General features: G+C 41.6%; 1 protein-coding gene across 4 annotated transcripts in view; it reads left to right on the top strand.

Moving 5' to 3' along the window:
• The first annotated feature begins 384 nt into the window (after positions 1–384).
• MLLT10 (MLLT10 histone lysine methyltransferase DOT1L cofactor) overlaps positions 385–26,557 on the top strand; it is a 159,281-nt gene continuing 133,108 nt past the window's right edge. The window contains exons 1-4 of one of the 4 annotated variants that reach the window (XM_060248389.1): positions 385–573; positions 14,931–15,099; positions 21,979–22,058; positions 24,741–24,795. In XM_060248389.1, coding sequence (XP_060104372.1) covers positions 14,931–15,099; positions 21,979–22,058; positions 24,741–24,795 — 304 coding nt within the window. In that variant the 5' untranslated portion in view covers positions 385–573. Of the gene's footprint in view, positions 574–14,456; positions 14,806–14,930; positions 15,100–21,978; positions 22,059–24,740; positions 24,796–26,557 lie in introns of those variants that run through there. The other 3 variants (XM_060248388.1, XM_060248390.1, XM_060248391.1) reach the window with 3 other exon arrangements.

Below are 26,557 nucleotides of genomic sequence, written 5' to 3'. Positions count from 1 at the left end.
ACCGTGCCTTTCTACAACCAGCTCATTTGTTGTTCTTTCATGATTCAAAACTTTATCCCCCCCCCCCTTCAGGTGGGTTAAAACAGAAGGGTGGGTGGATTTCAAACGCACAGCAGTTTGTCTTTTAACACATTGCTCTTGAGGAAATACTATAGAGCAAATTTCTCGTTCTTTTCCGTTCCCAAAATTAAATTACTAAGAAAGAGTTTCTTATTTCCTTAAGGCGACAGGGGCAAACAGAATGGCAAAAGGGGGGGGGGGGTCAGAGTGCAGGCGCAGCTCGCTGGCTAGTTGCAGGCCCCCTTCCCTTTTGAAAGTTTAGACCTTCAATACCCTCGATTCTACTGGCAGAATTAGGATGGCCTTGGAGGGTCCTAAACGTGACCATTCACTTAGGCGGGGGGCTACAGCTTGCAACAACGTGCTCGGCAACTCAATCTTGCACCCAAAAGGGCAGGGAGCGCAAAAGAATGGAACAGAAACTCTCCCGGCATTTCTAGTCCCTTTCCAAGGTGGATTGTGTATTTTGCAGTCGATGGGAACGTCTGAATTTCACAGCAATAAGGAGAGAAGGTAAGTGTTTATCCTCCTAGCCGCTCGTTCGCGGGGAAACAATTAAAGAACAAAGGGAACCACTTCTCCTTGGCTCTACGTTTTCTTCCACCATTGTCCTGAGAGAAAGCACCGGAGGGGGATGGGGAAGGGAGGAGACGAGAACTCGGATAACTTTCTGTTTTTTAGAAAACGGGTAGCGAGCGGCAGATTTTGAGAAATAAAAAAAAAGTGCGCGCCGATTTGAAATCAACAAACCCCGCTGCTCGGTATCCCAGCAGCCGTTGTTGTCGCCGGCGCTGCAGCTCAGCTCAAAGTTGTAAATTTAATGGTTGTGAAACGAAAGAGTCTCCAACGCCTCGGTCGCCAGAGCATCGTCACCCTCCCTTCCTCGAACGCTAGCCCCAATGTGGACCCGGGGAGTTTCGGAGCTCAGCCAGGACCGAGGAAGCGGTGCCAAACGGGAGAGAGCCAGATTGAAAGGGGCTGCCACGGATCTCGGCATGGGAAGAAACTTCCCTGCCATTCTTCGCGGCTCGAGCCCCTGGTGGAGGAGCAGAGAGGGACGGGGCAGACTGGGTGTGCTCGTGTGTTGGGGAGGTGCGGGATTCCGGAACACAGTTCGGCTTTAAAACCCCGAGCTAAGATGTCCCCCGCCCCCCGGGGGAAACCTTAGTTTGTTGGGAGAGTCGTCCCGAACCCAGGATCAGGAGTCGGCTTGCTCCCTGTCGCCGCAGCAGCCTCGGAGAGGAGGGGAAGAGAGGAATGCAGCTCCATGTTTATAGCCCTCCTGCTCCGCCGCATTGTCCGGGAGCAGCGGGGGGAGGAGATTGAGACTGCCGGGCAGCCCCCAACTTCTGGTTAGGCAAATGCACTGCATTACATGGCTGCCTGGCAGCTGCCTCTCCGCTTCCCCCCTAAGGAAGGAGGGAGAGAGGGAGGCGTTGAAAAGGAGCCGCGTGGAAAGCGCTGCAGAAAACCACCAACAGCACCGCGGCTGAGCCTGAGGCTCCTGTCTGGGAGTCTTCCATTCATTCACCCAGGCGCAGGGGGCGGGGCCTCCAGGCCGCTGACCTTTCACCTCCTGCCTCCTTTCCTTCTCCCTGCCCCCGCCCCGCGTTTCCTTTTACCTCTCGGCCACTTGCTTACCCACAATCCACCGCGGCGGGCGCGCTCGTGCCGAGCTCGAGCCTCTCGTAATCGCCCCTCTCGACCCCGCCCACTTCGCCTCTCTCCCTGAGCGGCTCTCAGACTCAAAGCTAGGCAGTACCTGTCGGAGGATGCAGTTCTCTGCACCAACGCTGGGGGCAGCCGCTCACAAGCCAGGTGCTGTTCAGCCCCTTGGGGAACTTTCCTAGGAAAATAATAATAATAATAATAATAATAATAATAATAATAATAATAATAATAATAATAATAATAATAATAATATTATCATTTTCTGGTCACAACAGTTCCAAGTATTGTCCCCTTTACGTTTCTGGTGGAGCTAATTTTCAGATTATGTATTCAAGATTGGGGGCGGCTGTCTGCATTAATTCTACGTAATTATTAATGATAATTTCAGACTGCAATAATTTGAGCACAACTAAACCGTGTCATAAATCAGGATTATTAACAAAAAACAATGGTTAATACAGTTGAAGAAAGGTTCCTAAAAGGCCAAGACATTGCACGCGGTGTGTGTGTGTGTGGGGGGGGCTTTTATTTCAAATTCCTCTACGATATCAGGAAAAATGCAGTGGAGAGGAATTGTCGTTGGGAATTATTTCTATTATGATGAGTCATGGCACTTCCTACTCAGCATTTCACAGACGTCAGTCATCCCGCCCTCCCCAGTTTCCCCAGGGCCAAGCTTTGAAGCAAAAGGTTCAGAACTCTTTGTTTCTGCTTTTCTTCCTGACTGTGGTGTGGGGGGAGGGGTGGCAATCGGCAAAAACAGGTCAATGGGTTACTTGCTTCCTCATCCCTCAGCTTTTAGCAATTGTCTTTCCTGGTCCCAAGAAAATGACACCCCCTTCACCATCCCGTCTCTTTTAAAGAAAGAATATTTTTATTGGGCATAGAGCGAGAGATCCGAGATCGAAGACGATTTTGTGCAAGTTTTTCTAAAGGCATGTGGAGGCACCCAGATCTTTGACTTCTCAATCGGATTTTTCTTCCTGGGGAGGCTAGAAATTTACAACTTTTTATCTGGATATTCTAAAGCTAAGAATTATTTTTCATAACTTTAGCTAATGCTGCAGCCGCCTAGGCAACACTACGCCTTTCCGCCCTGTTCTAACTTTGCATCACTCCAGAGTTTAGGGCATAGAGCAAAGCTCTCACGTGCGGAAGGAACAGCATCTGGAATATCTTCAAGTCACTGCCTGATTGGTGTAGGGTTTTTTTTTTTAAGTCTTTCTAGCCGGGGAGATCACGACGAGACCAAAGGACAAAGTGCAGCGTACGAGCAGTACAGGGTTGAGTTCTCAGAGGTCCATAGTTGGGGAAAGGGGAGAGAGAGGAGCTAAAGGAAGAGGCTTTTCGGCGCAGTCTTCCAATCGCAGCTTTCAGAAAAGCGGCGTGAAGTATAACAGAGACAAGAACGAGGGAGACCCGCTGCTAGAAGCAGACAAACCTTCCCGAGTTAACCAGGAGATATTATCCTGCAACTGAAAGATCCGCGAGATTTTAAAGCCATTGCAGTATTGCCACAAATGGGATCGCCACAGGGCTGGCTTGAGAAATTCTTGCTGGCGATATAATCGATATCAACACATCCTGCAGATGGGAGGGAGAACAGCTCTTTGTCACCCTTAATAAAATGGAATAAAAGACCAAAATTCCGTGGATGGTCAAATACAAATCAAGGCTTTTGTGTTAGATGCTCATGTCCACTTCCACGGGGTGGCAGGAAAATCCGGTGCTGGTTGTTGTCTGTTGAATGTGACTGACAAGTGTGTTTAAACCGAAGGAAAAGGGCCTTTCCATTCAAATGTTCCATTTTAACGGGTTAGTCAATCGGATTGCTGCCAGTCTTTAATCAGGGATTTTACTAGAAACAGATAATAATCCAGTTCTGACATTATTAACCGGTTTGTCCAAATGTTAAAAATTAAATTGATCTTTTATTTATTGGATAGTATTTAAGCTGTTTCACCCTTCCTCCCAATATGCTACTAAGGCATCAGAACGTTTCGATCTGGATACTAATAAAGGCAAAAGATTTGGGTTTAAATCGATTAACCTTCTGTTCTGAAGTGGATTACACAGGAGTAAATTCCATGAAATTATTTGCGCTTGAAAGAGTTTACAATCTGAAATGTAAAACAGCCTCCCCAACTACTTTTTCTGAATCAACCTTATTGGACTACTCAGAAGAAAAACAGCGCTGTTAGTACTAACAGTGCAGTACTAAACAGTACTAAACCCTGTGCTCTGTTTGGGATGACACAGTGACAATGTAATTCTTTACAGAGTTATTCTAGGGTTACTCCTGTCTGTCTACAGAAATCAATGCTTTAGACTGTGATCTTCTGGGCCACATTTGGAAGTGGACACCAATACAGTGGGAGAGCTATTGCTAGTTAAATGTTTCTAGGACTGAGTAATGACTGCTAACTGGTTTAAATCCATCTGTTTAAGACTGAAGTTTTATGCATACTTTCTTCAGCGTTTCAGAAATTCAGTAGGCCTTCCTTCCAAGCAGGGCGGAACTTCCTCATAAATGGGTTGTGCATCAGGTTTCTGAGGGTTTCCAATTTCCTTTAATTCATTTATTTTTCATATTCCACATTTTGGCCCTGCCAACACAGATAATAAACCAAAGTTTTAGCTGTCAAAATTTAAGATTGTTAAGAAAAAGAAGATTCAAATATATTCAAATATTTGTAACAGGTACAAGACAATTAAAAGTGCCACTTTCTGATACCACTATAATTAATTAAATGTTGTATATGTGTAGCAAGTGAAGATGTAGGTTTATCAGAAGAAGCACTTGTGACACAATCATGTGGAAAGTATCCTTCCTCACCTTCTCCAAAATATTGCAATAGAACTAAGCCAAAACCTAGTATCTTTAGGTCTGCGTTTATATAAGTAGCATTAAACAGAATGTGTTTGAGTTTAAAGAGCTGGTTCTCTTGGCTTTGTCTATCTTGACATCTAAAAGCATGCATTTCTTTTTTTAATTGGCTCATTGGAAATCTACAGTCTTGTGGGCAAATCCATTTAGTTTTCAGACAGAGCTAAAAGAGAAGGGGAATTAAATGTACTGCAGGAAGCGAGCATGGCACCTGGAAACGGAATGGCTTGGATTTCACCCAGTTGAGGAATCAAAAATAACTTGGGGCTTCAAACCCCATTTGTCGTACGATTTACTTCAGAGCAAACGTGCCAAGCGTCCACGGTAGATGGGTTGCTGGTTCGGCAGTGACCCTCCAGAATTTTGCTGCTTGGGGTTAGATGAAGCTGAGGAGGCTCCAGGGACAGGACTTGTCTTGTTTTGATCGATCGCCTGTCCCATCCGCAAGCAAGGCGCCTGTGCGCTCAAGTGGCTGGTTTGGGGTTGGTCGCGGCGCTCTCAGGGAAAGAAGGGCTGCGTGGTAACATCTGAAGGAGAGAAATGCAGAGGGGCGGCTTTTCCTCTAGGCCGTGCTAGAGCGAGCGGAGGAAATAATAATAATAAGCAGGACTGGGGCCAGCTGGCAGGGCAGTGGCAGCAAAGGGATTTTGCACGGGAGTCTTCTCAGGTCGGCCTAATTGGAACCCCGGACCTCGGCTGGGAGACGAGGAGCGGCGCTGGCGGGCAGCCAAGCCAATAATCCTCCGCCTCCCTCCCTGCACCGAGCCCTTTGCATTGTGCTTGATGAGAGAGGTTGAGGGTGAGCAGGTGAAAGGATGAATTTGTGGGTGTCGCTTACAAAATGAGAGTCAATTGAGAGGCCTGCTTGTGGAGGACTAAGCCGGCTGGCGGGAGGGCTCAGAAGAAGCTGCTCCTCTGAGGGGCGAGCTCCGCCGCGAGACCAAGCCGGGCCTGGCCTGGCCTAGGAAGGAAGGCAGGCAGGCTGGCCGGCCGGGGGAGGGCTGCTTGGCCGGCCGGCCGGCCTGCGGTGGAGGGAGGGCCGGGCCCAGGAAGGGAGCCAGGAGGGGACGCCGAGAGCGCAAAGAGAGATGGGAGGGCGCCTGACGAGAGCGGAGGAAGGAGGGAAAAAAAGGGGCCTGCGGGCGGGGAGAGGGAGGCTGGGAGACGCCGCCGGGGAGCGGAGGATTCATTCAGGCAGGAAGTGCAGTTGCAGGGAAGGTGGCGAATTTGCAGGCGGCTGAGGCTGCAGGAGGGGAGAGGAAGTGGAGCCGCGGCTCCCGTGCCTCCTCCTTTGGTCGCAGGAATCCGCCGCTGCCGCCGGTTGATATCGCCGCTTTTCGCGCCTTTTAGGCAAAAAGGCTCGCCTTGTGGTGGCGGGCTACGCTGAGGAGAGCCAGGCGAGCTTTTTCTGCAGAGCAAACTTTTTTGAGTTAGACGCTTCCGCCCAGCCAAAATAACAGTTGGGGAAATGGCGCGAATTTGTGTGTTCTGTATTCCTTCTCTTCCCCCCCCCCCCCCCGTCTCCCCTCAGCAGCTCGCGAAACAAACTGGGGAAGAAGTAGAAGGCAACTCATTTATTTTTATTCACTCGAGGGAAGAAGCTCCAGTAGGCTGCGGCTCACGTGGGCCGCGGAAAGTAGAGACTCCACCAGGGAGAGCGTTGGAGAGATACAAAGGGAAACATCTGTGTGTGTGGTGGTGGGTTTTTAGAACAGGATTGTTAAGAGAGGAGAAAAATCCCGGCAGGAAGGAACTTGGGGGAAAAAAACAAAGACTAAATGCTGAAATAATTAAATGTACTAAATAAGAGTTTAGGAGATGTTATAGGGGGTAAAGGACGTGAATGTTATTTCTCAACATTGAGAATGTCTTGTCTTGTGCTCTTGAAAAAAATAGTTACGGATGAAATGTTCTGTTCAGCTTAAAAAGTGGGGTTCCCTCCACCTCCATAACAAAGAATGACTCTTTGTCCTCTACAAACATGAGACGTAAAAAGTAGTTTGCAATGATCGACTTGATTTTGGGTAATTTAAATAACTCAAAAGATCATATTCACTTGAGCTGAGGAAACGTTTCCCACAATTGTTGATTATTTGTTTTTGAAAAAAGAGAATTGAGGCCTGGGGGTGGGGGAGGAGAATGTTGTTGGGGGCCAGCTTCATCGCAAGAATGGGGTGGAGAGGAACAGCAACGACGTTTGTCACAAAGGGAAAAACTATACTTTGAAATGGGTTAAATATTTTTGAATAAATGCTATCGAGGGAAAAGTATTCTTGGTTCTTTTCATAGAGCTTGAAGGTATTTTAAAATACAATCTCTAAATATTGTATTTCTATCCGCTCGGGTGGGGAGAAAGGATTTTGCTTGAATGCTGAACTGCAGTATTGATAAACACCAGGTCTCGGAAAACATTTGGTCACTAGTCCGGATGCTGTGCTTATACCGACATTTTTGTTTCCCCTTTTTTCTTTGTCAACTTGCTATGTTTAGAGCCTTCAGAAAGAAGGTAATGATGATGCATCTTAGCAACGTTCCTCTAAAATATTTTCAGTTTACAATGTGAATATTTCAAAGAATTAGGTTTAACATATCATAAGATTTCTACCCATCCCACTAGTTATGCATCCTCCTTATTTATCACCCACATCAATTTTCAGCATGTGCCTCTGAAGAAAGTTAATTCAAAGGTACATTATTTTTTGAAAGTGGACTTCCATAGTAGGGTTTAAATATATATATAGGAAGAAAAATGTTTGAAACAAAGCTAACACCATGCTTGGTTTTTTAATTTCACGACCACATCTTCCTCTTATGAGCAATACTGGTCAGTGGATGTTTTTTTTTTTTTTTTAAATGAGAAGAGCACGATGTTTTTTAAAAAATCACATTCCGACTCTGAAGTGCCACAGTGAGACTGACAAAAAGTGATCCGAGGCTTGTGCCCTTAATTCGCTCGGAATGTTAAGCTTCCCAAGATACTCTCGGCCTATGCGATCGTGTTAGTTTTTCTGTACGTTTGTAGGCGGTTTTTAATACTTAAAAATCAGTACGTGGCAGCAACAGTGCCTTTGTAAAACTGTGACTAAAATAAAGTCTTGTAGTGGGAATAACGCGTCGTTGGAAAAGGCTTTTTTTAAAGGTTACATTTGGTAGCTGCTCTTATGGACAAAATACAACTAATTAACATATTCTGGGGCGTGTTTTTGAAATTGGGAGGTAGTGGACTCTGTTCGAAGAAAAACCTTTACATACGCCAATAACGATTCTGCTCAAGTGAGGCTAATCCAAGTTGATATAATCGATATCGACTGCAACTATGCCTCGTGTATTGCAGGCTACTTTCACTACGAAGCAAAAGCAATATTTATTTTTCCTATGCACATTTTAACTTATCATAAACAAGTTATTGGGACAAAAATCAGATTGAAATAATTTTGCATTTCAGATGCTTGACTGAAAAGGAAACACCTTTCTTAACAAACCCCTCCCACCCAACTGAAAAAGAGGAACTACAACATGGGTCTGCTGACAAAAATATGCAGCAATATTTACTTTTGTTTTTTTACACAATGTGTGCTAATATTTTAAGTTTTGTTTTGGGAGAGGGGAAGGGATGAGGGGAAAGACTTGATGCAGAACAAAGTAACAATCCATAATGTTTAAAATCTTTATTAGTTTGTCCCCAAAAAGTGCATTAAAATTGCAGTTAAACTAAATCCTAAAATTAACTAGCCCAGTATTTTCTCTTCCAAGAATTAGCACAACTTTAGTATTAAATATGACTTGTCAAAGTTTGTTTCATGTTTTTGTAGTAGTCTTTTTTCATATAAACTGAGTAGAATATTTTAATAGATAACATTATAAATTGGTTCCTCAGTGTAAATCATCCTCTATAGTGAAAGGAATCTTAACTCACTGCTTAAAAATAAATCCTCACAATAAATAATTGATTTAGAATTTTTAATTTAAAGTTTTGCATTCCAGAAAAAAACCTTTATTTCACATTTGCAATAAATCTCAAGACTGGAATTAACAATTAGATACCAGCATTACCGTAACAGAAGCAGTACTTGAAAAACAACTATTTCATCCATTGGTGTTCTAGTTAAATGGAATTTGTCAAAAGCTGCCTGGATGCTTTAAAAGCAACTTCCCACAGAGAATAATGCTTTTAAAATATAGAATTTAAGGGAGATTCAAACAGTCTCTTCCCAGATTTTTGAACAGTCAAACTTACATTAATAGGTAATTTTGACAGCACACAGCTGACACTGCTTTCTACATACAAATTGCAAAATCTGTAAATATACTTAAAATGATAGTTTAATGTTTAAGTTCTCAATATATCTGGTGTTGCTGAAAAGTATTCCTGATTTATGTGTACATGTACAATGAAAGAAAGAACTATATTTTAACTGGTGGTACTTTAGTTAGAAATCCTAAAAACACATTCACTTAGGAAACTAAGTTCCACTGAAATGAATTGGAAAGTCAACTGTGGGACTGAGGTGCTGAACATGCAAAAGGAACTGCATGGTGCATGCACAAACATATATCTAGTGTGGGTTAACAATATATATATATATATATATATATATATATATATATATATATATATATATATATATATATATATATATATATATCTCATAACTGGGCATGGACAGAAATAGTTTGTTGAATCTAAGCCAGTATAGCATTTAAAACACATTGATGTGCATGGGTCAAAACACAAGTGTCGCACACACTTCACATTGTGTGGACTGGCTATTATGCTTTCATTCCCAGGATTAAGCAAACAACATCATTAACATTTATTTTGATTAATACTAGCTTCAAGTTCAGCAGCAGATAAAGAAGGCAATGGAAATGTGATTATTTTAAATAAATGTAAATATGAGCTTCCATACTTACAATCAACAAATGACTGTATTTCTCAAAACATGCTTAACACCACATACTTTCTTGTACATCATAGTTCTTTGCACCCAGGTAAAGAGTGAATAAGCAACATAGATTCAATTATAAAAATCATGGCAAAAGTTGTTAAGAATGGCCTTCAGGCAAACATTTATTCCCACCCCCAGCTCCTCCAAAACAAACAGCCCTGACATGACTCTTCTATTCCTCTTTACCCTTGCTAATTATTTTCAACATAGCAAGGGAAAGGGATGTTTATTCAAAGGGTTTATTTTTTTTATTTGCCTCAAATATACATTTAAAAATTGCATCTAATTGATAGTATGTTCCTGACAAAGGTGATTAAGCAAATCAGGATGTGATTTTGGTTTTAAGAATAAATAGCAAAATATAAAGGAAGGAATGAGCTGTTTAGGTCATTACAATTTTAAGGTGATCCTAGCTGGTGTTTCAATTGTAAGATACAAGTGATACAGTAAGTCAAAAGTCCTGAAGACATTTTTCCCCCAGGCATATTTCATTTAGTATTAAAATAATGAAATGTTTTCAGCAACATTTTAAATAGTTTTGCTATTTTGCCATTATTTTTCCAATTGAGAATAAATGTAAATAAGATAGATAAAACTAGAATGATAAAACGTTGCAAAAACATGTATATATTGTCTTTTATTAGGAAATGACTAAAATTTTACATATTTTAGAGATTGGTTTAAAGAGCACAAATGCATAACAATTTTGAAGGGCAAGATAATCCTCAGCCACTGCTTTCTTTCCTCTTCTAATGACTATATTCCTAAACATGCATTTGCAGGAATCCTGGCATAAACTGTAGTTCTTTAATATATATACGTGTATCCCCATATCTTGTAGCCTTTGCAATTATTACTACATTCATAAAGCACATCTCAACCCTAAACATGAAACTTGAAAGTAATTTCCATTGATTTCAGTCACACTGGCTTCCAAGTAGTGTGGCTAGGAATGGGATGTAAAAGGTTTTCTGCACTTCCATATCATATGGATGTTAATGGGATACTATGTGTAGTACATTGTAGTAAAGCTATTCTCTTCCTATTTTGCATTTCAATGGTTCCTTCCAAATGCATTGTTTTACAAAACCACCAAGAGGCTATCTACATTTTGCCATCAAGTTTTCTTCAATGCTCTAAAGTAGACATCATGGGCTGTTTTTCAGTTCATGTATTTTAATTTCATCAACTGACCTAAAACTAAAAATAGGGCATTAAAAATAAAGCCAACAATATACCAGATTGCACCTTGATGCAATGTTTGCAAAATGAAGTTTTAGATTTGTTAGTATGTTTATATGCAGCACAGAACTATCTAGAAAGTAGCTTTGTTTCACTTACACATAGTAGGTGTTTTATAACATTCTAATCTTTATTTTTTGACAGCTCTTATAGTTATGAACTACCACTAATGTTGTTTTACGCTTCAGGAAGAACCAAATCTTAATTTGGATGTAGAAACGTGAACTGTGGCAATTTAAAAATGCAATCTATACAAAACTTGTTAGGGGCAAATATAAGTACCTTCAGAATTGTTTGCAGATTGGAAGGAAATATAGACCACAGTTGTATTGTAATACACATTTTTCCAGAGTATCACTTCATTTCCTTGACCATTACATGCAAGAGTGGAACCTTAGCTTGGAACAGTTGGCTTGCTGTCCAGGGACTTAGGATGCTTGTAGTTCTATCTTTATTCTGAAAGTACCCACCCCAAATATCCCTAACATTTACCCTCCCCATTTCTACTTAAAATCCAAATTAATAAAGCTCTCTGCATAGCTATATCAGCCTTCCATAATGTCCCATTAGAGCTGCTTCAGTTACAGCAGAGCTAATCAGTGGTAGGCTGGTTAGTATCTGTTTAGTTTTTCTATCATGCATTTTTCTGATACCATTAAAAGGAGGAAAAACAATATGAAGAATTTCTAAAGAAGAAAAATATCAACAGCTTAATTCATTAACCTCTAAATGCCATGGCTCTTTTGTGTGTAAACCAGTGTTTAATTTAGACCTCAATTTTATTGTTGTAGTTAACAGACTTTCTGGGAATTCCTAAAACACACACACAAGCACCAAGAATTGGAACTTTACTGCACAGATCCACAGAACAAGAGTGAAATCCTGTGTACACTTACAGTGAAGTAAACCCATTAATATAGTAGGACTTACTTCTGAGTAAATATACAAAGGAATATGCTGCATATTGAAACACTGAGATGTAATTGCTTTTTATCCCACTGAAGACAGTAGAACCAAATTAATTTAAATGCAAGTACTGGTTTTAAAGGATCTCAGCTACTTTAAATGCAATAATTTTTTTTACAATAATTTGTTAAAATGTGGTTTGCAAAATATCTGGATGTTAATAGTTACTTAATATAGCCACATTTTTCAAATATTGTTCTTTGTTGAGCTGGAAGACAACAAAAGAATATTATGTTAGGCTACATGCTGGAAATACTGCTATCCATTCTACATCAGTTCACTTAAGCATTCTTTCTCTTTCTACTGCATAAAATAATGTTCTGTGACTGTTTTGATATGATATTTAAATTTGTGCATTCTCTCAAACAGTAAGACTTTCAGGGATACTATATGTATACGTTTGAGGCATGTTCAGCAGATCACAAACACTCAAATGGCCCTGTTATATTAATCAACGAGTGTAGCTAAGCCTTCTATAGGAAATGACACTCACCGCTCCATTTCCATGTCCTTCCTCCTCTGTCTAAAAAATTTCACTTCAAACTTTCAAGGACAGAAAAGCCTGACCCAAGATATCCTGCACACAAACTGCAGCCTCTGCTATCTCAAAGGGACAACAGTTCCGCATCCCCCTCCTCCTCTGTAACAGCTCTTTTAACCCACACTCATCTACAGAGGTGTTATTATTCATAACTTGGCAAGTTCTTTTTAAAAAAAATCTAAATCTGCATATAGGCATATTTAGGACAATGGAGATAATATTATACTTCTAATTTAAATAATTATCAGCCAACAAGGCAGCCTTGCAACCAACCTATGCCCACTCCTCATTGAGCATGATATGAAAATACATTAATTGTATTAGTTTTGCTTCCTTCTCTTCCCAAATGTAGTAACTATAGAGGAAGTAGAAATGTAGGCATTTTGCAAAGCTGTACTAATGTGCAGTCCTAAATCCTCCTAAACCTTGCTTTAAAGGGACTTATGAGGGTGTTACTCTGTTTAGAATTGTCCCTCTCCTAACAGTAGCCACAATTCTTTCCAAATCCTGTACCTGTTTACAATCAATATATAGAAAATGGGATTTCCCTTTGTACTGATGATCTCAACCATCTCATCATCACACTCGTTTTTGAATACACAAAAACAAATCAACCATTGATCAAAATCTAGAAAACCTCATAATTACACAATATTCAACATGGGGTGTGTATGCCCAAGAGTCGGAATCGACTCTTGGGCACGCAGAGGGCATTTGGTTTCCCTTTTTTTCTGCTTACTGCCAATTACGCCCATTAACATTTGATAGCTGATAATATGAATTAAGACAATGAGTATTCATTTATTAATTATATGTCACATTTATTTTAGTAGGATTTGTCCACAATGCTCTCTAGGTTTGAGGAGTGAGAATGTTCTTAAATGGAAAGTAAAGCCTGTCAGCAAAAGTAGGTATCAGTTCTGCAGATGTAGGCAGTTGTGAAAACCAAGAGAGCTTAATGTTTCAGAAATATTACACTTTCTCTGACTAAGGGATATATATGGTAAAAGATAAATACTTCTAGAGGGAACTGTGAAAGTTTATGCCATGGAAGCTTGCTGAGTGACCTTGGGCTGCTCAGACTTTCAGTCTAACCTACCTCATAGGGTTGTTGTGAGGATCAGAGAGAGGAGTTATATATGCTGCTTTGGATCCCCATTGGGGAGAAAGCTGGGATACAAATAAAGTAAAAATAAAACATGACCCACAGGAGGCTTTTTTTTTCATAAGTAATGGCATTTTTGCATCAGGAACATCTAACCACCTTAATCAGAAATTACTATCCTTAAAAGTGCATTTCCTTGGAAACGCGCCAGTGAAATAGGCAAACAGCAATTCCCAGAAAAAGCGTTTCGGGTCGCGGTATCGGAGAAAAACATTTAGGCTGCTTAAAGCGATGAGCAAGCAGCCCAGCAAAAAACCAAAAACAACACAAATAAATGGGTGCCTACGCTTGCACAGAGGCGTGCCATAACGATAAAATGCGGGTGCAGGGAAGCCACTACTGGCTGAATTTCTAGGGCTGGGCTAGCAACTGTCTTGCTCTCGCAGGCTGCTTCAACTGCCAGGACTCACAAAACAGGCAGAAAATGTGTGTGTGTTTCTGAGACTGAGAAAGGCGCGGAAATGACACCACCAACCCCGCTGCTCTTCGGTGTCACGACCAATGTTCCCTCTAAACTGCAGAAATCCTGCAGCAAAAATTCTAATTTGTGAGCTGCTGCATAAATTATTGTGCTCTGGGGTCAACCTTCCTGAGCTAAGACCAAAATCTGTGAGCTAGCTCACACTAACTCAGCTTAGAGGGAACAGTGGTCACGACAGCCAGAAAGAGAGAGAGAAAAAAGATTATTTCGAAAGAAACAGATTTCTCTCAGGAGCGGCATGACTAGCGCCGTCAGTGACTGCAACGCCAGTTACAAGTGTTTCTGAAGGACTACGGCTTGGCCGGGCCTAGCTGGGGTACAACAGGCGAGAGCCCCATGAGGCAGAAGTCCAGCAGTGAGACTGCATCGCTGTCTTCCCCACCTTCCTTCCTGCTTTCCCCTCCCCCGCTCCTGCGCACGCTCCCTCTGTGCATCCGTTAAAGAAGGGAGGGGGGGAGAAATAGGTTGGGGGAAGCGAGTAAGCAGCGCGCAGCATAGAACTTCGCGGTGGCTCGCGTTCCACTGTCCGCCCATGAGCCACCGCGAGGAAAAGGAGGCGGCCGCATCGGGGCCTTCTCTGAGGGGGGAAGTACAGTGCGCCTGCGTGCAGGCCCTGCTCTGTTGCTTTGCGTTGCTGTGTGGCTGCTGGACTGCTGGCGCCAATAATCACCATTGCTCCCCTAGTGCTTGAACCTGAAGGACTGAGGGGGTAGCTTGCCCGGGCGAGCCGGCGTTTAGGAGCAACTCGGAAGACGGCCCTTCTTCGCTACCCCCGCCGCTTCTGCAGCTGCTTCCAACATCACCACCGGCGGCCATGGGTCCCACGTCTCTGCTATGGAGACGGTACTGGCGGCGGCGGTGGCTGAGCGACTGAAGGCGGAGTGCCGTGAGGGAAGGCTGAGGAGAAGGCGACGGCGGCGGGGGTCTCTGGTGGCGTGTGCGGTGCTGACGGTGTTTTTAACCCTTAGATGGTCTCTAGCGAGCCGTTGTTGCTGCCTGTGTCACTGGAGGGCGAGTTCTCCAATAGCATGAAGGAGATGATCGGCGGCTGCTGCGTGTGCTCCGACGAGAGGGGCTGGACCGAGAACCCGCTGGTCTACTGCGACGGGCATGGCTGCAATGTCGCAGTGCATCAAGGTGAGTGCGAAGGGACGGCTTTGCCAACCCACCAGCCCACTCTCACCGTCGTGGAGCTCGGATGGGCCTGGGGCCTGCCTGCCTCCGTTCCCCCAGTGCCCGCGCTTGCCCTCCCATAAAATAAAAAGGAGGGGAGGGAGTCACAAGACATCTGTTTTCTGCTGGCTCTTCGCTAGGGCTATCCCTTGAGGGTTCCCGTCCACGGCTTTCCTCTCCCCTCCCTATTGCAAGGGTACATTTATCTATCCCTCCCTCCGCTTAGTCTGGTAGTCAGCACGATAAGAAGGCTACTAGCGTTTGAAAAAGCAGGCAGATGTGCCTCTCAGCCCTTCAGAACGGATGGCTATGTACTCTTGGGGTGGAATGGGAAAATATATTTACACTACTTATCTCTCCTATGGTTTTCCCCTTATCCAATATGAGAGTAGGAAAGAACAGATAGGGTACCTTGGGGAAGGGGAAAACGTTTTGACCAGGTTCCTAGTGCCACCTGCTGCATGTGTCGTCCGCTTTGGCTCCTTGCCCCTTTTCTAAATTTGAACCCCTTACATTTTCACAGTCCTTTTTTCCCTTCTCAGATTTCTGTTTCTTAAACCTAGGCAAGGTGCCTGGAAAAGTGTTTGTACAAGGGAGGAGTAGCTGTCATGTGACTGTCTGTTCCCTTCCCTCCCTCCTGACTGCTCCTTTCCCAGAATGTAATTTGGCTGGATGTTGCCTGCTTAGATGAAGAGACTTCCTGTTTGTGGTAGTGTAGTGTTTGGGGGAGGGGAGGAACGGGACACTGTGGTATTACTTAGCCTTTGATGATAGATTTGTTTGGATTAGTGGAGGGGAACAGTTGGCTGGTGCCCAGCTGAGTGGCTGTGTTATTGCTATGCTTACTGTAGTGAGCACAGCGCATATCAGCTTGTCTTGAAGTTCTTTGTGAGTAGTGTTTGAGGACATGCATTACATTAAGGCATAAAAGCTCTGGGAGGCTTACCAACTGCCCCCACCCCCATTCCATTAGTGGGAGAAGTGTCTTGGGTTCCCTTGCGGATGACATAGTTTATGAATTGTTGAGGAGCACATTGGTGGTTGGAATGAAATTTTATTACTTCCTATAAAATCATGCTTCTCTTCATCTGTAAAACCTGAGGGTGCATTTGTTTCAGCACCTGTGGTATCACTTTTGTCCCTTGCTAACTTGGAACTAAGCTGTGATACTAACAGTACTTGTGCTCTTCTTCCTACAGTTGCAGGCCAGGGTTTTTAAAATGCTGATTTTACAGCTGACTATATGAGCTGTAATGATATCTATATTTGTAATGATATCTATGATGCTGTATGATTGAGTGGGAATAGTGGGAAGGAGAGAACTATGGGCCGAGGATTCTATGGTTGTAGTGAATGCAGTAAATAAATGTAGTAGACATATGCTGGGGAAGTCAGTGTAAGTCAAATAGTAAAAAAGAGATAAGTTGGTGGCCAAGAAAAAGGGAAATGTAAAGTCAACACAAGGTTTTTATCAATACCAGTTGTATAAATGTCTGAGTGTATTACTATATTGGTACCAGACTTCATATGAGACAACATATGATGCCAACTGTGTTTTTTCTCTTCCTTGTATGTCTGTCAAATCACTCTCTCTCTCTCTCACTCACACACACTCCTTCTGTTGTAGATGTACCCCGAAATGTCTTGCTGTTTGTGGATTTTTAAATAGTAAGTTGAGACTGGTGTCTTATATTTATCTTAAGTTTCAGTGTTGGGTGGAAGTGAGAGACTATGGCATCTGTGCTTTTATTAAATTTCCCACACATGTATCTAACACAGCTCATTCTCCTGTTGAGTTGATTATGGTAATGAAGTTGGTGTTTGCTAAATGTTTGGGATATAGACTGAGTATTGGAATTAGGCTCTGCTAATGGAGTGAGAAGAATAACAGACTATGGAGGGGTGAAGGTATTCTTGAGACTAAAATTTATTTAAGTTGGAGGGTAGAATAAGATACGATTTCCATTTTTCTAAAAGCTCCCCCCTAACATCTGTTACAAATTCTTTGTACAAAAAACAGGGTACTGAAGGCTAATAGAGATCTACTTCTAGTTCTTTTCTGAGATGGAGGGTAGGCAGGCAGCAGTGACACCAATGGAGAGTAATTCTTGTAGTGACCCAGTCTTCCATGACAGCGCTTGAAATAATAGAATTTGAGATAATACTCCTGTTGCACTGTAAAAGCAGTATGGAATGGCATGCTAATATTTTTAAAAAGTTCTTTAGAACTATTCTCATGAACATAGCTTATACCATTGTTTCATCTATCTCAATATGTGTTATCCTAGCTGACAGTGGTGGTTGAAGGTCACAGGAACAGATTGGTCTTTCTCAGTGGAGATGCCATGAACTGAATTTAGGACCTCTCTAAAGTATGTGTTCTAAAATGGAACTGTGTCCTCTTAGTAAGCAGTTAGAATACTTCGATTGAAGATAGTTTTCCTTTTGGGAAATAATTGTATGTATACATATCATGTAAACATGACAGGGAAAACGGAAGGCAGAAAAATGTTCAGAACTTGAAGGAATGGAAAAATAAATGATTATGTGACAATGGCAAAAGTACATAATAGATCTTACGTACATAATAGATCCATTTCAGAATTCCAGGAAAAATGGAAAGTATTTTTTTATTTACCTAGCTAAGAATCAAGATTAAATTGTTAAAACATAAAATGACAAAAAGATAGTCAGGCAACATGTATGTAAAAATGGAATGTTAGATATGACGTTAATTAGGGAAAGGTGAAAAAAACCCAAGTACAAAATTAAGTGCATACAGGGCCATAGCCAGGATTTTAAATTTGGTGGACCACAGGTAGGATTTTCTCTTTAGCGGGGCCAGGGGGATGGCTGCACTTGAAGAAGTGTGCAGACTGCACATGAAAGATTTTACCTGGAATTAAACTTCGTTGGTCTTACCCAGAATTAAACTTTGTTTGTCTTGAGCTCCAGCTAGCTTGCCCAGCTCCTGACTGAAGGACAGCTTCCTAGAGTAGGGCAGGGGCTTGTTTCTGTGCCAAAGAAGGCTTCATCCCTTGGCACCCCAGAGCTTGGAGGGTGTCTCTTTTATGGTGCTGTTCTGTGCTGGTGCTGTGAGGCACTCCCAGGAGGAGGAGGAGGCCCCAATCTACCCACCCACTTCTGCTGTCAGCAGCCCTGGCAGGCCCAGCCAGCCCTTGCTCCAGTTTCAGTGCTTCCTGCAGCAGATGGCTATCTGTGCCCCACTTGACTTTCCAGTTTGGAGTGTGGCAGCTCTGTCCTTGTTTGTTTTCAGCTTGTTTCACTCAGAAGCCTTTCTCCTTCTCCTGAAAGAGGAATCCTGGTGGTGGTGGTGGCAGCGGCGGATCAAAGTGGAGCATGGCGGCACCCACTTCCCAGCCTCCTTAATGGCTCCGAGCTGTGATCTGTGTGGCTCCAGCTGAGGAAGCTGATTGCTCAGCAGTCTTGAGCAGCAGATAAGAGGCCAACATGAAGGGAGGGGCCTTCAAGGGAGGGGCCATACAGTTTTTTAAAAAAGGATGCGCCCAGTTCCCCTGGGCCCCACCATAGCTATAGGCCTGAGTGTATATAAGGTAACTTCTGATCAATAATCAGTTCTGGGTAGTTTTTGTATCTGTATGATTTAGATATCGTAGATCAGTGGTCCCCAACCTTTTTGGCACCAGGGACAGTTTTTCCATGGACCGGGTGGGAGGGGCATGGTTTCAGGATTATACAATTGTGCACTTTATTTTGGTGTGGTGGTTAAGTGTGTAGACTTTTAACTGGGAGAACTGTTTGATTTCTCACTCCTCCACTTGCAGCTTCTGGAATGGCCTTAGGTCAGCCATAACTCTTGCAGAGTTGTCCTTGAAAGGGCAGCTTCTGGGGAGAGCTCTCTCAGCCCCACCCACCTCACAGTGTGTCTGTTGTGGGGGAGGAAGATAAAGGAGATTGTGAGCCACTCTGAGATTCGGAGTGGAAGGCAGGATATAAATCCAATGTCGTTATCTTCTTATTATTACTACATTGTAATATATAATGAAATAATTATACAACTCATGGCGCAGTTGCTAACAGGCCATGGACTGGTACCGGGGGGGGGGGGTTGGGGACCCCTGTAGATGATGTATCTTTAGAAGATCATAGACACATGCTTATACAAGGTGATTATACACATGCTTATACAAGGTGATTGTGTTATTTATTTCATTGGCGTTTATATTGTGTGAAAAATTAACAAAAAAAATTACAGGGAAAAAAGACATCCACTCCTAAATATTTCTTATTGAAGTACATCTTTACTTGTTAATGTGAACGCAGGTCAGGATGGGATCTAAGTGTGTCATACTGGTGTGTGTAGGGATATAAGTAGGCAAGGATGGAAGAGGACTGGCTAGAATGGAGACTTGGGTTATCAAGATCAGTCTATACATTGTATTTATCTTACCCTAGACATTGCATACTCAGTTTCTATTGTTTTTCTGTAGTGTTAACATACTATGAGGCATTTTGAATTAAATCTTGTGGACAGCCCTTGTTCTCAAAATTTCTAGAATCTGGGGTGTGTGTGCTTGTAATAGCAATATTAAGATTTGTTTTGGATAATTTCCTGTTGTATACAGATTCATCGTAAATGCAATTATGTATTCTTATCAAACATGCAGTCTTAAGAACATTCCTGAGTAATAGAGTACATAGGAAACGTAATCCTGATTAAAATACAAACTGGAAAAAATCATGGGAGTTCTTTCAGCACTTTCCAAATTTCCTGTTTTCTATCGGAAAAGACATAGAAAAAAAAGTTGTTCCTCATTTTTTAATGTCTCCTTCCCTACGCACCTTCACATTTCTATTCACAGTTGGGAATCTTTGTAATGCATCAAATATCTAAAGTTGCAATTCTGTGGGCACTTGCCTGAAAGTAGGTCCAATGCATTGAGTGCAGATTAATTTATAATTAACTATGTCTAGGAGTGGGCTATACACTGTACAACTCAAGTTACTGAACTTTGCTGCTGATCTAATGTATTTGTTGTTGAATGTCAAATTGGACTTCTAGAGATTGCAACTTCAGTGGCTAGTTGCATATTAGGGTGGTTTATAATGGTTGAAATCTGGTCTGTGGAGCTTTGGAACAGAAGCTTTGTATGCATAGCATTCATTTTAGGACTGTTTGGTTGCATTAGTAAATTCAATTATGCCTATGACCCTTGGTTTTCAAATAGATTTATTTGCATGCAACATTTCATGCTAAATCATGTGAGACCAGATCTTTGAGCTATAGGCTAAACATCAGCAGCAAACCTTCATGTAAGTCTGTTTGAACAGATTATGCACAATGTGTCCAAACACATTATTTCAAGCTCCAGGTTACCTAATGCAAATAAGGCTTAAAGTTTCTTTGATCTTGATAGGATCACATAAATGTTCAGAGTCACTCATATGCCTGAACTGGAAGAATGATAAAGGCTGCAAAAGTACACTGTACAGTTTTTCTTGGAGCAGATACCAAGTTCTGTGGAGAAGTAGGTAACCACTTGGTTTCATCCTCTCCCTCCCCATCTTGTAGGCAGTTGAAGAGAAAAACAGACTGAGAACTTCAGTCAGTACCTTGAGTGTGTAAAAGTGCACTGTTGTTTGTTCAAATGCTTCATCCATAAGGAAATGTCAAATCAGGAAAGAGCTATGGGTAATGGTGTTAAGGTTGGCTTGTAAGGGAGAAGAAATCTTCTGCTGTGCTGACTGAGTTTTTAAAGCCCCACTGGCTTGGTCATGTTATATTGGAGTTGAGGATGCAGCTTCAGTACCCCACCCTGGCTGCTTTGTGGTTGCGATGAATACATGAATGTCATGTTGCATTATAGATAGCAAGAGTGTGGAACAGAATTAAGAGTCTCTCTTCCATCCTTCCGAGGTTGGTAAAATGAGTACCCAGCTTGCTGGGGGGAAAGTGTAGATGACTGGGGAAGACAATGGCAAACCACCCCGTAAAATGTCTGCCGTGAAAATGTTGTGAAAATAATGTCACCCCAGAGTTGGAAACGACTGGTGCTTGCAAAGGGGACCTTTCCTTTTTTCCTTTTAAGAGAGCCAGTTTGGTGTAGTGTAGTGGTTAAGTGCGCGGACTCTTATCTGGAAGAACCGAGTTTGATTCCTCACTTCTCCAATTGCACCTGCTGGAATGGCCTTGGGTCAGCCATAGTTATCACAGAGCTTGTCCTTGAAAGGGCAGCTTCTGGGAGAGTTCTTTCAGCCCCACCCACCTCACAGGCTGTTTGTTGTGGGGGAGGAAGATAAAGGAGATTGTGATCCGCTCTGAGACTCTTGAGTGGAGGGCAGAATATAAATCCGGTGTTGTCATCGTCGTCTTCTTTTAAGAGTGCAAAATTACTCTTTTTACTTCTGGCATGAATGATGGGGTAAAATTCCATAGGAAACTCAATACGATGGTTTAAAATTGTTAGCCTATGTTAAAAGTTGTTTTATAGATCCCCTCCCTGTAATCAGGGCTGGCTCTGACACTAGGTGACTGCCTAGGGCTCTGGCCTTCTGGGGATGCCAAATTGGGTGCCCCTATGTGACTTGGTGACATTATCAGTGCAGGGAGGAGGATGCCAGAAGTTAGTTTTGCCTAGGGTACCAGACAGTGTAGGGCCAGCCCTGCCTGTAAAACAACTTCTCATTAAAATCAAAAGTAGTCTTGCCATTGCTTTCAGTAGGCTGTAGATTTGCATATATGTAAAGTATGCCACAGATTATTTAACCTTCACCTTGTGAGATGCTTTCATTAATAAACAAGAACTTACTTTTGTGTATTCTATGTAATGTGATTATTTTGTACTTTTTATCCCATAATAGCATGCTATGGAATTGTGCAAGTACCCACTGGACCTTGGTTTTGCAGAAAATGCGAATCTCAGGAAAGAGCAGCTAGAGTGGTAAGTTTGAGCTAGTGTATAATATGTATGCGTATATTAATGTTCTGGTTAATGTACAGAACTAAATGGCATGCCTTGAAATTTGCCATGATATTGAAGAGAGGAATATTGAATATTTGGAGAAAGGAGGACCTGGTTTGAGCTTCTCTGACTCATACTGTTTGGCACTCCCTAGCTTTGCATTTCTGCACTGAATTTCAAACTTTATATTTTAAAGTAATGATACTAAATGCTAATTCCTCACTGCAAGTATAGTAAAGAAGAAGAAGCTCATGGGAAATTCAGAAGTCAAGTGTTACTGCTGAAATTGTGAAAAAATTATGATCAAGTGGGAAGTCTGCAGGAAGTCTAAGCTGCTGTTTACTTCTATCTGAACATATGTGAGAGATCAATCTCCTTCTGAATATGAGGCATTAGATTTTAGAGTGTCACTGCTTGGAGTCACAGTTTGAATGTTCACTATTTCAGGCATTACAACAAAGTCTGCATTTTGTCCTGTACATCCCAGTTTCCCTCATGCTTTTACTCCAAGCTAGAGCTTCCTCTATGACTTCTTCTTGTATAAATACTTTCTTGACCATAATGGGTTGTAGAGTTCTAATCGTGTCCTTATTTACAGTTTATGGAAAGAGTATAGCTACTGGACCACCCATTTTTCCTTTTAGAGCAGTATTCTCTCTTGCTGTTGTTATGGCCTTACCGAAATGCAGCTTTAGCACTTCCTTTTCCCACTGGCTTTTTGCAGGTGAATTGTAGTAGTTCTGTGTTGGTGTTAGGTTTTTTTAAAATGCAATGTGATTAGGTAGCATATAGCTGATCACTTTACATATATGCAGTATTTTAACACTTTACAGTGAATTCAAAAACTGTAGAAGTGTGTCTTATACCAGACAGGTAGTTCTTATAGCAATTATCTAGGAAGAGTGATGAGACACTAGGAAGCCCTAGGCAGCTAGCTTGTTCCTAATTGTTCCTGAAATGTGTCTTGATGGAGTCACAGGAATGCTGCACTCCAAACCTCTCTTCCAGTTAGTGGTGTATAGAACTATGTGTACCTTTTATACTTTGTGTTAATTATTAGTTCTTGCAATGAAGTTTTCACTAAAGTGACCCCTATTTTTGTGGTTTTCTGTTTTGGCTGGCTGTTTTGCTCCTTTGGTGGTCTGCCTTCAACATGCCTTAAAACATGTGCTGCTGGGTCTATATGGCCCAATTTTCCCTTTCGTCTCTCTTTCTTTGGTTGTCTTGTTTCTTTGCCTTTGCGAGAAGTGCTCTGTGTGGTCTTGAAGTATTATCTGTTCCATGTTACTTTTCAGGAAGCGCCGGCAGTTTCATTTTGAGCTAGAGAAGTTCATTGTGGTACACACTGTAACAACATGTTTCTGTGTTGTTGTTTTTCTCTGAGATTGTCTCTATGGAGAGATGAAAGTTGACTTTCCAGATTATTTGTTCCTCCTTCCTTGCTTCAGTCTCTGCAAGAACAGCTGAATGGGTGATTCCCACAGCTATTTGATCTTGGAAATTAGGCGTTAGAGTGTTACTCTTTTTAAGGTTGGGGAAAATACCAGGTTCAAATAACTACAGGATATTCCAGTTTACATTCAGTCTGGTATTGGGGGGTATATGTTTGAGCCTGAGTCTTGCTCTCATGCTTTCACTGGGGCAGTCCTGGTGGAGAGAAAAGTATGCTAGCAGGCCTGAAATCTAGATTGCGTGTAGTGTTGTATACTGTACAATTATAGGTTTCTGTACTAGTTAGCAGGCTTTTTCCAAAGGAAGGGAAAAACAGTTCTATTTTGGAAATGTAGACTACTAGAGTTGAGCTGTTTAATATTTGGGAGTCCACACCTGTATTTATTAGAAAATATTTTTTTTATGTATGCCTTTTTTACATAGACGTTGATATTTGTTGCTGAAATGGGATTTTAGATCCTAAGCTTTTCCACTCACACTTCATTGTCGTCTGAAGAGGCAGTACTCTGCTGTGGACTATGTCGCATTTTGTCTCATTGGAAAACTTTGGTCTTGTGTGAGTGGAAGTTGCTATTATCAGATGAATAAGTTCCTCAGCAGAGGTCTGCCTCTGCAATGGAAAGGAGTGCCACAATAGTGGAAGCAAGGAATCCAAGCAACTGTGTAGAATTTGTAATATCTTAGATGAGAATCTGTCTGATTTTTTTTCTTCGATGCTTCTTTTGAATCAGAAATAATTATTTCCAGGGGTTGCATAGTAACTCAGCTTTCTTGGACAACCAGTTACCAAATGTCCCTAAACGAAATGCATCAGTAGGGTCATTAAAGCTTCAGACCAACACAGCTGCCCACTTGGATCTGTCATTAAAGCTTGTTTCACACAGAAGCGCCTGCAATTGCTTGGCTGGTTTGTGTTGGTATTCTTGTAAATATTGAACTAAACAACTTCAAAAGTCTCCTTGTCTCTTACTTGGGAAATTAGTTCAGAAATAACAGTTTTTGCAAAGAACTAGAGAGAAGAATAATAATAAGAGATGTTTGTATTGTGATTTAAGGAATAGACACTTGTTGGAAGCTTTTATAATGCAAGGTAAGACCTGTCTATTTATCCCCTCATGTAAATTGTAAGTAGTTCTAAAAGTTTTAGGATGGCATGTTGTGGTTTCCTTCTGAGGTCTGTTGTTTATGACTATTTTTGCTTTTCTGTAGAGATGTGAGTTATGCCCTCACAAGGATGGTGCTTTAAAGAGGACAGACAATGGAGGTAAGTTTGGTTTTTAAAAAAAAAAACACTTTTCTTTAAACTGTGCTATTACAGGAAAATAATTATTTCTAAAATACAAAATTATGTCCCACTTTTACAGTGCTGTTTAGTTGACTGATTTAATTTGAGATTGACGGGTGGTGGATAACAAGGATTTGGGATCCATCTAGAAAACTCCTAATGGATACAGTGAAGATTTCTGAGGTTCCTTTTAGACCTTATGTTTAATAATTTAGGTGTTCATCACTGTAAAATGTATTTATTTTTACATCATGTATATGAGTTTGCAAAATCTTATCTTCTTCTTACACATGGAGAATGAGGGCACTGTATCTATCATGCTAGAGGGCTGCATGTAAATTTGTACACTTTAATTTATGCAGAAATCATTCAGTGTTTGTGAACAGTGATGGTTATTTAATTCCATCTGTAGCTGTGGTTCACTGTTCTCAAGTGCCACACTTAAAATGATGAGCCAAGTACTTGATGAACTACCCACTTCAAATTGGGGCATTTTTTTTTTGTTAAACTCCAGCTGCAAATTGTACACACCTTATTTTTTTAATAACAAATCCTGTTATCTAACTCATACCCCCCAAAAAATCCCACTTTGTACAGAAATCATGCAGTGTAACATCACATACAAAATTTAGAGTGTTTGTGGAAAATATGTAACAGTTCATTAATTTGCATAACTTATTGTAAATGTAGGATTTTGATTTTCTCTGATGCAGAATTTCCACAGTTCCATTGTAAAATTGTGCATCTGCCATGGGTTCTATGCAAAATGTTTTTTGTTGGGTGTTAGTAACACATGATTTATACATTATTAACTTTGTCTATATGGGGAGCTAAAAATGTGCTATATTAGAAGAAAACAAAATCTACATGATTTAATGCTTATTTGCATGATCATTAGCATCATTTTTCTTGCGCTAGATTATGGACTTTTCTTGATATAGAACAGAAACAGCTTTGCATGTGTGACTAGTGTAATGGAGGATATATATTGGGAAATGAGTTACTTTTGCCTTAGTGCTGCATAGTTTTTATGGGTTACTGTTCTAAAACAGACTCCTTTTCAGGAGTCATTTCAGCCTCATAACTGGTTGCAACTGAATTGGTGATTATTAAAATTTGTGGATTTGGATGGGGGAATACAGCAAATATTCCATTATTCTGGAAAGATCACTACTTGGTAAGAATAGATGCCAGTGTGGGGATAATCTGTGTGGAGCAATAGGCCAGTTAAGGTAGTGTGTCCCCAAAGCATGAGGGATCATATTCCAGAATGCCTGGGGTGTTGCCAGGCAACTTTTCTGTCGGTTCTGTTTTTCCTTATTATTTTATTGCTGGAATAGTACAATATAGTCAATAGGAAATTGACTTGGATAGGCATGATAGCTCTGGGATACCTTTTATTCTTCTCTCTGGTATTTTAACAGGTTGTATTGAAACTTCACGGCTGATTAGTCGAGTGCCGTTTGAAGAAAACTTAGGATGTTTGAGCAGAATTCAGAGCCCATTTGAAGGCCCATTCTTTGTCACTAACATCACTATTGATTTCATTTCTCAGTTTCCATCATCTCTGCTTTCTTCTGTTTTTTGGAGTATTTTTATGTGCGCGTGTGTATGTGCACACCTGGAAATCATGGCAACCTCTGGTGACTGACCCCTACTGGGGGCCTGGAGGATGTTTAGGGAGGTGACTGAATAAAGCCTGCCCCTGCCTCCCGACTCCTGGTATTCCAAGGAGGTCTCT

The sequence above is a fragment of the Heteronotia binoei genome, chromosome 10 (genome assembly GCF_032191835.1).
Source record: "Heteronotia binoei isolate CCM8104 ecotype False Entrance Well chromosome 10, APGP_CSIRO_Hbin_v1, whole genome shotgun sequence".
NCBI lineage: Eukaryota > Metazoa > Chordata > Lepidosauria > Squamata > Gekkonidae > Heteronotia > Heteronotia binoei.
This window is presented reverse-complemented; position numbering and strand designations above follow the sequence as displayed.